General features: G+C 43.0%; 1 protein-coding gene across 2 annotated transcripts in view; it reads left to right on the top strand.

Moving 5' to 3' along the window:
* SREBP (Sterol regulatory element binding protein) overlaps positions 1 to 12,716 on the top strand; it is a 31,838-nt gene extending 19,122 nt beyond the window's left edge. The window contains exons 12-17 of one of the 2 annotated variants that reach the window (XM_050183974.2): positions 2,124 to 2,211; positions 2,705 to 2,929; positions 5,008 to 5,173; positions 8,767 to 8,928; positions 9,777 to 9,900; positions 10,668 to 12,716. In XM_050183974.2, the coding sequence (XP_050039931.1) occupies positions 2,124 to 2,211; positions 2,705 to 2,929; positions 5,008 to 5,173; positions 8,767 to 8,928; positions 9,777 to 9,900; positions 10,668 to 10,873 (971 nt within the window). In that variant the 3' untranslated portion in view covers positions 10,874 to 12,716. Of the gene's footprint in view, positions 1 to 2,123; positions 2,212 to 2,677; positions 2,930 to 5,007; positions 5,174 to 8,766; positions 8,929 to 9,776; positions 9,901 to 10,667 lie in introns of both variants that reach the window. The other variant, XM_055073601.1, reaches the window with a different exon arrangement.
* Positions 12,717 to 14,706: the final 1,990 nt, after the last annotated feature.

Here is a 14,706-nt window from a genome sequence, read left to right as displayed (position 1 = left end):
ATATCACCGATTTTCAGCAGCTAATAAATGATTGATTGATTGATTGAATAAAACAAATATATGTGCCGTATATTTACGGCCCATACATTTATATATGGCCTACTTAGGCTTGTTAGCCTAAGAGGGCAAAGGGTTAACAGGAGTAGAAAATATTTTTTTTTTAAGATAGGCATTTTTTTCTTTCTGTGATTTTGGCCCCAGAAAGATCCATGATTAGAGCATATGACGGACCATGTCTGCCTTCCCTATTGAAGGAAGTGTTCATAATTGCCTACTGCGGCTTTGTATGATGGTGTCCCATTCTTTTAAACATAGCAGGGGTGTGCGAATACGAAATAGTAGATTTCAAATTGAATCAAAAAAAAAAAAAGAAAGCCATCTATCAAATCAAGTATCTAATATCAGAAAATTTCACAAAATTTCGTGCTTACAAATTTTGAGCAAGAGAATTCGGTGCTGCACATGCTCGGAAGTCTCCTAGCATTGCATAACAAAAATCTAGCAAACTATCAAGACACAGTACTGTCTACTCTTATTAAAGGGAACACCAAATTAGTATGCCAGCACTGATTACAGCTCAGTTCTAAGTGTATGAAGCTCTGGAAAATATATTTTTTTTATCAATAGAATTTCTGTTGAATAGAATCAACTGGCTATTCTTCCTCTGCAACTAATGAATTAGTGTCGCTCGGTTGTACTGAATGCCAATGAGGTTCTCAGTTTAATTGTGGATCCGTGTTTTGAGGCAATCTTTAATTATTTTGCTTAGAAATTTTCCAGTTTTTATCCGAAATGTAGAAGGGCTATACCAACTTTATGGCAGGTAATGTATCGTAAGGCCAATCTGCGCTACAGACAAAAGGACCGCTTATCATGTGACTTGCATTGCCAGAACCAACAGCAAAGAGCACACACTGTCCACTCCTTTTCATTGTCAGGTTTGACGTGATTTTGCCACCTGTCAAAGATTCTAAATCAAGGCAGTTTGTTGGCTTTCCGAGCATCACGCGGCTGCTGCAAACATATCTATGTTGATTCGGCACCATACTGTAACTTTAGCGGGAGATTCCCAATGAAGTGGTGTCAACTAGGCCTAATGGCATACGCAGTGTGGCCATGATGAAAATTTGCCCCTGACAGATGTGGCAGGTGGTTGCTGCTAGTATGCTTATGCGGGTCGTTCATCATATGATCAGTCCCAAGGTCACGCATGCGAAATTAGATTGACGGCTGTTGAAGCAGCATGAAGCTAGTCGCCCCATATCCAACACGATCTGTGAGCCTTTCGGCGGTTAATCGACTCAATCTTCACACTTTACAAAATATATGCTGCTTGTGTTGCTGTTCCCTCTGTCTGCTTCGTGTCACTTCGATTGCTCCTGTCGACCTGGCTGAACCTTGTACTGTACTGACAAAGGTGGCCTTGGCCGACACGGTGCCATTCTGTGAATTCTGCGTTCGGGCGCTTTGTGTGGGCTATCCCTGCATCGAGCAGACGTTGTGGTGGCATGTCCACGGTGCTCTCGGCACTCCTTTTATGGCAAATGTGAAGTGAAGCGGTCGCTCAGGCGGCATTGAACACGAGGGGCTTGTGGCACGTGCAACACTGCGTGCCTCTCTATACCGAATCTGTTGAATAGTATTCAAGAAATCGAATAATGGATATTTGATTCGTGAATTATTCGAATGCTGAATATTTGATTTGATTCGTTGACAATTGATATTAGCAGACCCCTAAATCTTAGATTCCGTAGGGCGCTTGCCAATACAGCTGCTTTGATCTGTGTTTCTTGCAAACATGCTATCAGGCGCTAACCCACTTGATATGACTTTGCCATCTGCCCTTCTTACTGTACGAATACTTTTCATTGGTAATGGTCACTGATTTATTGGCATCATTAATTCATCCGGAAATTTGTGTCGTGGGAAACCGCCTTAAGGGGTCCGAGTATTGTACTGCCGATGTCTTCTATAGTGGGTCTGCTGGGGTCGCTCAGAACTGATTCGTGTGCATTGTGTGGGAATGATTCTCATTGGAATATCAGCCCGAACGCTGATGCAGGTATGAGCAAGTGTTGCCTTCAGGGGGATATATGTAACCAACAATATTTGTTGCCTTGCAGGCTCCGTACTTGCTGCAGTTTCACAGCTGTACCGGGAACACCTCTTGCACAGGGCCGTTGCTGCACTTGCCGCATCAGGCAGACCAAGGTTGGTGTGATCACTAGAGTGACGTGGCTGATGAGAAGATAGTAGTGAAAATTTTTTAAAAATCCATTATTTTCACTTTTGTTCTTTTGCTTTGTTGAATGCCATTAAATTCAAAAATGTTGCAGACAAACCCTGGCGTCCTTGCTCACAGGTGTGCATGAAAAAAGAAAGATAGATACATGGCACTTCCAGATCCTGGCCATTTCTCAGCTGCAGCAGCCACAATCTGACAGAGGCTCAATGCAGAAATTTTCCTGTACTTGCATTTAAGTACCTCATACAGAACCCTGGTAGTCATAGGCAATTCAGATCTTTGCACAATGATAGGTCTTACAGTCTACACTTAGCTTTGGGATCTTATGCCCAATCAATTAGTCGATGTATCTGCCTATCATCCAATCTGCATTTCTATCTATCTAATCATCTAATCTGTTGACTGCCATGGACAGGCCTCTAAGCGATGCAGGAATGGTGCTGGTTCTTTTTCTTGCAGCCGTGGTGGCCCCGATGCCCTGCACCTGGTGGAACTGCTGGAAGGTGCAAGCTGCAGCTCCAGCATGCCTGGCGGTAGCCTGATGGGTGTGGAGCATGATGAGGCGGCCATCTGGTGGGCTGCGGTGCTGCGCGTCGCCCTGCTGTGGGTGCGGGGAGAACCCGCTCAGCAGGAGTGCACCCGCGCCGAGGCTGCCCTGCGCAATCTGCACTGGGACCAGACTCAGTAAGGGCACTTGGCATTTGTGTGGGAAGCTTGTTGCAGAGAGGTTAACCAAAGAAAAGTCCTCTTTGCTACCCTGCACAGGGAAAGTGAATTTAAGGAGATAAGAATGGAGAGAGATGAGTAGGGAAATAGAAATTTGCTCACAATATTGAAGTGGCACACGTCAATATCAAATCCTAGTATCTCCCAGGCTTGCAGACCACAGGAAACGAACTGGTGCTCTGGCTGGTTTTAGCGCTTGTTGCGGTGGTATAACAACCACAGGGCTGCCATTCATATCTGGGCCTCAGCCGAAGCACTGCCTATTGCCACTGCGTAAAGTACGCTGGAGGCAATACATTGAGTCAACAGCTGTACTGGCAGATTTCCGTTCTGAAACTCTGTCTGTACTTGTTAGGTTGGAAAAGACAGCTTTCTTGGGGCATAATACAAATGAGGGTCGACTCGCACTTTCTAAACGTCGTTTTCAGCATTTAGATAATGGTATTGAATATTGTGAGAGTTGCTTTCTCAGGCTGGTTACCGTATTTGCACGATTCTAATGTGCCCCCGAATCTAGCACGCATATAATTTTTGCGGGCTTAAAACAAGAAAATAAAATTGCACCTGAATGTAACATGCACCTGATTTATAAAAGAAAAATATAGCATGTCCCTATGTTCACAATGATAAAAAACTAGGTGTGCAGAATTTTCGCAGAGGGTAAATTTTTTTTTTTTTTAATGAGCTTGCATGATTGAAGTGGCATGTCTTCATTGCCATTTGCTCATCATTGACCACAAATACCTAGCATGAAGGCAGCATTCTTGTTGTGATCTTAGTCGAGCACAATGTTAACCCACAATAACTTTTGAAAAACATGCTCTGCCACCCGTCATGGTGGCTTAGCAGCTATGGTATTGCGCTGCTAAGCATGAGGTTGTGAGATCGAATCCCGGCCACAGCGGCCTCATTTCATTGGGGACGAAATGCAAAAATGCTTGTGTCCTGTGCATGTTAGAGGTCCCCTGGTGGTCAAAATGAATCCGGAGTCCCCCACTGCAGCGTGCCCCATAATCAAAGCGTAGTTTTAAAACGTAAAACCCCAGAATTTATTCATTAAAACATGCTCTGCAACGTAGGGGTGTGCGAATACCGAATACAGTCAACGTCCAATTTTTTTGACTCCCTAGGCGCCGTGAAAACGTCCGAAAAAATGGGCAGTCCTAAAGAAAGTAAAGCGTGCCTTGTACTGCCCCCAAGGCCTCGTATCGCCACAGGCTGAATTATAGGGCAATCTGAATAAGCGTATCTAAACTCTCAAATTCTCTCAAAACTCTCAAGTCTCAAATTCATTTTGTTGATTTTGAGAGTTGGCGACGGTTTTATGCAGTGTTGACAATGTCTTTACATCAGTGGTTCGAAGCGAAGTCAGCCATGCTTTCATGTCTGCTCTGCGCCTGTGACGGATAGGCTCGGCCGCAGTGGGACAACGCCATCATGAAAAGCGCTGGCAGCGGGGAGCAAATGCTTCATCTGCTTCTCTCTTCAATGCATCTCCGAAACTTGATATTGTGCAACCTCCAATACTAGATGCGCAGGAACACAGTGCACGTGATGCAATGCCATCTCGGCACGCCCACACTTTGCATACGCAGCAGATTACCTCTAAAATGGGGAGTGCAGTGGCTGCGCATGCACTCACACATGTGGACAGCCATGCGCAGTTACAGCCGCGCTAGAAAAGGAGACGCGCGCCAATTCCTTTGAGGCGGCTGTAGAATTTTCTTGTATTGAAATCACACAGATACACTTCGTTAAATTGAGGCTCTAAATGCATGGTATCTTATGGACAAGAAGTTATAAAAACTTAAATACATCTTTTTATGGAGAATTTCGTTACATTGTAATTTGTCATATCGAGGTTTAACTGTATTGTGACTGTGCAACCGTGCTCCATGGAACTACGTTTTTGTTGCAACTTTCACATGTACTGTATAACATTGTACTTATATTTTATTTAGTGTAGATGGAATTCTACTGTGCTGAGCTCTCATTTCTGTGACCGAGTGTGACACATCTGCAAAATTTCTATGCAGGGATCCATTGCCCTGGGCTGTGGCCTCCGCTATGTTGGCTCGCAAGGGACTCTTGGCAGCCCAGCATCCTTCGTCACGCGACACCCTTAACGCTTGCAATCGAGCTAGCACACGATTGTGGGATTGTGCCAGCCATCCCAAGCACCTTGCCAATGCCACGTCACAGGCAAGTGTTGTTTTACAGCGAAGCTGTTAGCCGCTAGTTGGTCGACATTTTTCATGTCTGCATCCGTTAGCAAAAACATGGGCCGATCACGGTGGCAGCGCAGGGCCAAGAGCTGTGGCTCGTACCCTCTTAAGGCAGAGGCTTCAAGCACTCAGAAAAGTGAAGTGAACAGTGCATACATTCTTTAGAATTGCACGCACAATGTGCAGAACAGCGTATGTTTCGATAAAGAACAATCACAAAACAAGCATCCAAACCACATATTTGATGATAAGGTGCTCCTTATAACAAAGCGAAGCACGTAGCGCTCTCCGCATATGTTTCCCGGTAAATGTTACTGTTGCAGAAGCTGCCGGAGACAGAATGCAAAAACACTAATTTAGTGAGGTCTGGGTGCTCATTAAACAGCATAGATTGGTCATAGTTAATCTGGCATCTCTCATAGCCCCAGTAGTATTACATTAGGACATTAATTGTTGCACCCCTTCAATAAACCATATTTTTTGTTCTGAGCGATCATGTACTTTCATGCCAAACGAAATGTGCACGCGAGAAAGAAAAGCAGACATTTTGCATGCTTGTCAAGTGTGTGTGTCACTGGTGTGATTCATTCACAGGTGCGCACTTTCAAGGCTAGACTGCATTAAGCCCTCATTCACAAGATGACTACACATTCCGATTTCAAGTAATTTAGCATAAGAGGTGCTCCGCATTGATTCTTCCTGTCAGCATTCCATTCAGGCTAGGTAGCACGACCAGCTGAGTCAGTATTCACCAGCAGTTGATGACTGCTGATGTGTTGTCATGAAATGCAGACCCGACCACTACAGCACCTGTGTACAGACTTATGCTGCATGTTACCTGCTGATGCACCCAAGGGACATTGGAATTGAAGGTTGCCTGGTTTTGCGGTGCATTGTAGTTGCATTGCATGCTCGTTATGTACGGTGCAGTGCTTCTTCAGTGCAATCGCAAGGTCTGTGCCGTGGCATCTCTCCAGAAAGTCGCATACACATTGCAGCAAGCAGCATCTTTCTTCAGACAATTCAGTGCTTGCTTCTTTATGAAGCATATGGAAAAAAACTTATGGGACAAGTAACTCTACGTGCCCATAATTGTTAGCATTTGATTACTTCAACCTTTGTAACACTTCACCATCATCCAGATGGAAAAATTGCAGGATTACTGGATTACAGGGAAACTTTTCATTAAACAGATTTAGAACCCGCATGCTCTGTTGGTTGTTCGTAGCTGAGAAGTCATGTGGACTGCGAATCATTTTCTTGGTAGCTTCTGGATTGCTATTTTGTTTGCAACAGTATACGGAAGTTAGAGTACTAGCTGCATCAATTTCGTGGCAGAAAATTCTTTGCCTTCAGTAACATGATGATGGTAATGTTGCCATCATGGGCAAGCTCTGCCTTCTCCCTGCATGCATTCTTTACTTTCTCACAATTCAAAAAAAAAAAAAAAAAAACATTATTTGTGGTCCTACTGAAGTGACATCCTATTCAGTAGAATTAGAAACCTTAATTGCAGTAGTGGGGCACAGTGTTCTGCTGCTAAATACAGTTGACTTCTGTTAATTTCACCATCACGAGACTGACGAAATTTATTGAATTATCCGGTGAATCGAATTAAACAAGATGCATAAAAAACGCCAGAACACATGATTGATCTATTTGGCAGTATTTGCCCGACTTTAACATGCCCCCAAATCAAATGCGTGCCCACTTTCTATGTGTCCAGAGTAATAAACTAACATAAAAATGACATTAAAGCTCCTAGATAAAGTAGAAATATAATGCGTAGCTGATATTTTAGCAAGAAAAATTATTGCACTATGGTGGCTGGTTTTCAAAAGTTAGCTTTCCACAAAGGCGTTTTTTTTTTTTTTGAAGTCGGCTTCGCCGCTATGCATCTTTGTTGTGCGGCAAAGCGTGCGAAAGTTGTGAGGACAACTTTGGATTTGTGTCTGATCACACCACGCAGGCAATTTACGGCCCAATTTCCTTAAAAAAGGTGAGCTTGAGAATTGGTAAGTGCTGTTATCAAACACTGGGAACTATGGTTATTGCTTGAAACTCTTCCTTGTGTGGGCCAAAAATATTCAACTAAAGATGATGTATGTTGAACACATTTATTGTTCCCTAAACTCTGCCGAAACAAACACTACCACTAATGGGGTCACTATCGGGGTCACCGTAAGGGTCAGGCGTGGGCATGCTGACTAGTCAAGTTCGAATTATCTGGCGAAGGCCAATTTTGGGGTCAAAATAACGATAGTTTGGGCCCGTAGGAATGCATTGGTGCCAGCTGGCACCTTCGGGCGGAATTGAATTAACCAAAAGATCTAATTAACCCGATTAGAATTAATGGAAGTCTACTGTATTTTCATTTTGCCTTTTAATTTTAAAAGTACTTCTTCTAGGCTGTCTTCATCTGTCCTCTGTATCCACAGATATTCTGTGTGCTATTCAGCATGCATATTCTACTCAGCATGCATGTTGAGTTTCTTTTTTGGCGTAACCATTATAACTGTGTAACAGGCAAACTATTTGGCTGCCTGCTTTTTCATTGTTTTGTGTGCACCTAGAGTGAGCATTCTTTTTGTATTGCTATTTGTATTGACATTAGTTTTGCCTGATCTGTCTGCCCTGTGGAGTCTGTTGCTGTGCCAAGCTTTCGTTATTGCAACTTTTTCCGGACCTTTACCATCATGTGTGATATGAGGGAAATAAACATTACGCAACAGTGTGTTAATGACTTATATTGAATGAATGGAGTGCTTTCTTGTGTAGGTAAGTTTTTTCACTGAATTAAAATAAGAATAGGTGTGAGTGCATTTGGCAGGGGCTGTCATGCTGTGAACAGCATCTTAATGTAAGTCTGAAAGGAAACAGGATATTGAAACAAGTGAAGAAGCAAGTGATAGGTGTAACCTTAAGAGGTTGAAATAGGTGATACAGTCGACTTCTGTTAATTCCACCCTGATGGTCAAATGCACCAGATTCATTTGGCAGTATGTGTCCGAATCTAACAGCCCCAAATCAAATGCGCGCCCGCATTTCACGTGTCTAAAGTAGAAAACCAACGTAGACGTAACACTAAAGCTCCCAAACAAACCAGAAATCTAACATGTGCCTGACTTTTTCGCAATAAAAATGAGCGAGGGTCTAGTACATGTTCCACAATGACGTCCGGTTTTCTGAAGTTAGCTTTGCAGCATGGCAGTTTAAAGTCAGCTTTGCCGCAGTACATATCTGTTATGCGGTAAAGCATACAAATGTCCTAAAAGTGGTTTTTGTTTCGTATCCGATTTTTGGCCCAGGTTTGAGTCCTGGCCACAGCAATTATATTCCGACAGAGGCAAAATGCAAGAATGTTTGTGTAATTAGAGTTTGGTGCATGTTAAAAGAAAATCTAGGAAATCAAGATTAGTATGGAGACTTCCACTGCAACCTCAGTCATACCCTCTGTATTGGTTTAGGACAGTAAAACTTCATCAATCAATCAAATGAGGAGATTCACTCGTGTAAGATGCGAGTTGTTGGACGTGTTGGAGATTATGGTGATGGACCTTTCCTTGGCAGGTGCTGCTCACTGCAAGTTGCGAGTGGCTGCTGCAAACGCGATCTGAGCTGTGGGAGCGCACTGGTAAGGCCCCTGCATCGGGGCCCCACATTGATGGCTTTCATCGTGACTTGGCATTGTTTCGACGGCTGGCCCAGAACTCTCCCAACCTGCAGTTAAAGGTGACCAGGATGTGCAGACAGTTCTTGATTGACCACTTTGACCTCTTGCCTGGGGAACTTTGCAAGCTCTGGAATTCACGATCATAAAAGCTTGTCTAACTGTCCAGCTCAGAAAATGTTGCCTCAGAGCATGTTAGCCCTCAGATGAGGCCTTACAACAGACTTCAGTCCTCACATGAGATCTTAGTGGTACACTTTTATGTAAGAAAGATGAACCATATTTAATTTTTCCTAATTAAATGTGCTTTGGGGGTTGCAGCAACCAGTGATTAAAAGCCATATTTGTACTAACATAATTCAACCATATATATAATGTGGAGGGCTGGGGGTGCTCCTGACAGCTTAGAAAATGACAGTGCAAGGAAATGTTGCAATTAAAGCACATACTGACAATGCGGAACCATGTTCAGGAGTTTAGAATGGGTGATCTGTAAATCGCAGTAACTGATGGACGATGGACAATGCAATATATCAAGGGGCCATATGCACACTCACATTGGGCTGCTGCATTTATGCAATGAGGTCACATGTATAAGGTTGTAACTTACCAGTCTATTGGACAACCACCCAGAGTTTCTAAAATGGCGTTCTCGCTGTTGAACGTTTTTTGCACTGTCGCCTTACTGTCCTTTGCAGTAAATATGTGAAATACTGTTTTTCTTTCCTTGGTGGGCCTCACCATGTTTGCATTGGTAAAATGAAGTTTTTCCTTTCTTAGCTTTGAGGAAATATTTCATGCTTAGTTCAGCATTCAAAGGAAGCTTTTCTCAAATATCCATATTAGATTTGATTTGAAAATTTTGCTATTGGAACAGCTCTAATGTATTGATTTATGTGTGTCCCTGCAGTTGCACCTGTATGAAGCCACTCAGCGTGTTGTTGCTGGTGCAAACCCTGTGAAGACTCAGCTTGGATTGGATCGGTGTCTGAGGAGGCGCCTTTCGCACTACCCATCTGTTGTCTGTGCCAAGGGTGAGAGTCGGGCATCATCATCTTTCAGAATTGGATCATTAACTTTTGTGAAGAGAGAGACGAGCTTATTGATATCACTACCATGACTGATGTGTGCATGCTGTAGAAGTTGGTTCCTTGATAACTCTTAAATGCCCTGCGACTGGAATACACTTCTGTAGGCACATTTATAATACTAACAAGGCAGCTATTTGGAGAAAAGGATGTGTAACTGCGTTTTATTTTTAATAATATAGCAGCTGCATAAGCGTAAAGCTGTATTTCCTATTGAAGCTATTTTGTACGCATTCCCATAATTCTCTACAGTTCCTTTATGTTCATGTGGAAAAAATGCATTCATACAAATTCTGTGTGACTGTCTTAACCCTTTCTTTACTGCTGACAAGTACAGTTATCATGAGGAAAAATGCCTTCTCTACCGCAGCAAGCTGACTATTATATCCATCAATTTGCTTCTAGTTGCAGTTTTCAACACTAATTGACAGCGCTAGTTAATGTTAGCGGCAGCGTGTGTAGCCTTTCTTTGTATTGCGAGCTGCTTGAATGCTTGCATTGAAAACGTAGTTGGCCTGGGCGCCACATTGTTGTAACATTTTTTCACACTTTGCGTAATTTTCTTCAGAACAGAAAGGGTTGTAGATGGAAGATGTGAAATTACAAGAACGCATGGGGAACAATTGCTAAATTAGCTTGCACTCGCTATATATATAAAGTGTGCATAATTGCAATCTTACAGCCTCATTAATCATGACCATGTGTCGTTACAGGGAGCACTGAGAATGAGCCAAGGAAAGAAGAAGCTGATGCCCTGTTGCTGTCCTGTAAGCATTTAGGATCCCTGGCCAGCAGGGATCAGAAAGACGGCATGCTCGCAGAGGCCGCGAGTATTCTGGGAGCCCTGGGACATCGACGCGCCCTGCATCAATGCCAGAGGCTGATGGTTGCCCCCACAGTTGCCTCAGCTGCTTGCTGAGTTGCACGATGTGTATGAGCCAAGTCGGAGAAGATTCGCCTACCCAGTTTAGTTTATTGTACAGAGCCATAGCTGAGCTGTGGTGTAGTACGGTGTGCCCCCGTGATTCAACTTTATTTTAAAAGCGTTTTATTAATGGCAGCGAAGTTCCCCTGCTCACTGTGTACATATGTAGATGTGCGAGGCAGGTTGTTTTCACCTGTCTACTCTATTTAATTTCACGCTGTTCTTTGAGAAAGAAATCAGCATTGCTGCAAAGCAGTGGAAGTTGCTTTGTTTTTAATACTGCTCACATGGTGAGGCCCAGTTTGGTATTTTGCATCTGTTGCATCTTTCATATCTTCATCAGCTGCAGCATTTGTTTGATACAAGTTTATCTGATTTGCATGACATGCTATCTCACCCAACATTTGCGTTCATCTCAAGCGTTGTTTCATCTTGCAAATGTCTGCATGCAACCTTGAGTTAGTGGAAACCTCTTGTTTTCCTTTTAGTGTGTGTAGACGCTGAGCCTGATGTGTTATAAAATGCATATGTATTGTACCTTTAGCATTTTGTAATGTATTGAAGAATGTTTAGCATTTTGCAATGTAATGAAGGCATGTTTGCTGCAGGATTTCCCATTGTTAGATTGAAATGGGGGCTAATGGCTTTGCAGTCCAACTCCTCATATTTGCAGTAGTGCCTTCCCCCGTAAAACTTTTAATCTTGGCCAATGGCGTACTTGATGGGGCATCCTGGTGACAATGAGAAAACTATGTTAAGCTAAGGGCTCTTTTCAACACTTTTGCTGAAGGTGTCCAACTCTTAAAAAGAAAATCAATTTTACATTTGATAAAAATGCCTGTTCAATAGCATGTGTTGAAAAAACTAACAACACTTATTAACAATAAATTTGCAACTATTGACTTTCTTGACTTCTTACCCCCCCTCCTACCCCCCCCCCCCCCTAGAAGAAGGAAAAGAAGAGTGCTTTGGTCTCCAATGTCTGTTTTGCACAGATTTATTGGTGCTTGGCACTGTTCCCCTAATTAAGTACAGAAATAATTTAGCTTTGTTTGTTGTATTTTGTGGTTGCATTTAATTAGGTGAGAAAATCCTGAAAAAGGTTAATGTGAGAGTTCATGAAAGCTAATTGTCCCGATTTCTGGGCATTCCATGAAATTTTAGTAGCGGATTACTGGGAATGAAAGTGCATTAAAGAAGAAAATAAAGTTCCTTCTCTGAACAGCATAATAGTGATCATGCATAGTAGTTTATGTGATCGTGTCTTGTGAGCATATGGTTATGATGAGGAGTGTATTTACCTCACTTGCCATCATAACTATGCACGAGAGTTAGGCTAGGCTCTGGATCACTGGCCATGGTTGCGTAATGGTTATAGCATTGCGCTGCTAAGCCTAAGGGTGTCGTATCAGAGCCTGGCCACAGCGGCTGCATTTCAAAGGGGGATAAATGCAAAAATTCCCGTGCACTATGTATTGGGGGCACATTAATAGAATCCGATGCGGCTGAAATTAGTTCGGAGCTCCCACTACAGCGTGCCTCGTAATTATTGGGCTTTTGGCTCTTAAGACAGAATTTCTTTTCTTGTGGATTCTTGTGGCTGTGGGTTTGCCGCAAATGTTGAAGACAAGCTAACGAGTAAAAAGTAAAAACTGTGCCTTGTCCAGTTTAGAAGTGAAATTCACTATTTTAAGACGTGCACTTTTTCTTCTTTAATAAAAGTCGCATTATTGCCGCAAATGTTCTTTTTTTTATTTCACACGTGAGGCTGGTGAAAAGAACTGTACAATTGCTTATGTTGCTTTGAAATAAACAAATTATTTTGATGTTTCTGAAATGGTAAAGAATTGGAGTCGACTTACATGTATATAACCACACGCAAACACATCTGCACGAATAGCAGAGTGCGAGATTTTGTGTGCTGTATTCAGTGATTTCCTCTCCCCTAATTTGTTTTTTTCCGGGATGCGGCTAGCTCTACCACCAGGCAGTATAACGCTGTGGAAAAGCCAAAGTTCCGATGCCCAACGGAGCGCTTTTGCACCCCTTGAAAAGGGTGGGCACAAGAGAAAAACGGGGAGTCCAAAACTGCCATGAAACTTTAGTGCGATTCGCATTGTTTGGGAACTTCAGCAATTTGCTGGTGTTTGTCTGTATCTATATATGTAACCACTTTCACGGCATCTCGGGTCACTGGGTACTCCATAGCCTCATGGTACACAGCTTTGGGCTGCTGTGCTGACGGAAGTGGGCTCTAAACCAACCGTCAGACTTCGCTGTAAAGTTGTCGCCTTGGTGAGAACTTCTCCCTCTCCTATCCTATGTTGTTTTCCCCCTATTCTCCCCCTCCCATTAGGCACTGAGCCGTGCTCCCTCATGGGCTGCAGAAGACTGCTAACCTTTCGCTTCATAAAAAACCACCTCTCTCTCTCTCGCGGGATATTTGACACTGGGTAGACGCTAAAAACAGTTACACCCTTTGGGGTGTATATTTGCCACACAACAATAATCGTCGTCTGTCTTGCGTTTCTTGAAAACGCCGTGCTCGTTACTTTCGCGTCGAGAATGCCGTGTCATGCTGATAACGCGCATGCTGTTTGTGACTTGGAAATACCAGGCTCGCAGCGTTAAAGGAAATGCAGGCAAGACAGATGACGATTATTGTTGTGTGGCAAATATACACCCCAAAGGGTGCAACTGTTTTTAGAGTATGTGCCGTTATGTAATGACCCTTCCCCCTTCAAAAAGAAAAAGAAACGTTAAACTTTGTCCGATGCTGGGCGGAATCAGATTTTTGACATATATATTCAATGATGTCCGAATATACAGGCACATGCCATGTGGGGACTTCGCGTCGGCGGCACTAGATGGCGCAGTGTGTCTAGAGGGAAGCACGAAAGAAGAGACTGGCTCCAGTACATGCCATAGATGCACAGCTCGTACGCACATGATGCGTTTCAGCGTTGGCAGTACAATGTGTCGCTACGTGCCTTCGATGCTAATCGCATTAACGTCGATAGTCATTCTGAGATGGTTTCTGCTGAGATTCTTTTAGGGTCAACTCCGAGGAACGCAGAAATATTATCATTAGGCAACCGCTGAAGCAATTTGAATAACATTTGTTGCATTTGAAGGAGTACTAGCATTACGTGTTCACTTCTCATTTCTAGACCTTAAATGATGGCAGGAGAGTGGTATAGTAACCAGGCCTGTTGCTATATTTCAGTCCGATTCAGTCAGTTCCAGTCTGCGCTCGTTCTGTTCTTCTTCGTTGTGTGTGTTTTCTCTTTCAAACAACCATGTTAAATTATGGTCCTAGCCCTCTAAACCACAAACCATATAACAAAATAGTTAAATGTCGAAGCGCTCTAAATACTTGCTTCTATGAATTAATTTCGGTTTCGATAGCCACGAGATGGGTGCGTCGTGAAACATTAGTTTGCTCTGCTCCTGCAGTCTCTATGGGTGCAATGCGCAAGCGCATTACGTGCAGCACTCTTGCTTCTTCCCCCCTTCTAATGAGCAAAGTCATTGTGCCTAGCCTTAAGGCGACATGACGTCAGCAATTATTGATCTGTGTGATATGTCAACAATGTGGATGACATCACATCTGGCATAACCTTCGCACTTGCAGGTTGTCATCCTTTTATGTGCAAGAAATGTGTAGTCATGTGTATAATAGATTCAACAACTTCAAAAATATGTCAGTACTCTCTTAAAATAGAAAGTTTCATTTTTCTGACAGTTCAAAGCTTTGCAGGAACAGAAACGTGTGCTATTAAATTTGTACTTGTGCTGCAGTTCATAGAAATAGTGTTCTCTCTCTC

This window comes from Dermacentor andersoni, chromosome 4 (genome assembly GCF_023375885.2).
Source record: "Dermacentor andersoni chromosome 4, qqDerAnde1_hic_scaffold, whole genome shotgun sequence".
Lineage (NCBI taxonomy): Eukaryota > Metazoa > Arthropoda > Arachnida > Ixodida > Ixodidae > Dermacentor > Dermacentor andersoni.
This window is presented reverse-complemented; position numbering and strand designations above follow the sequence as displayed.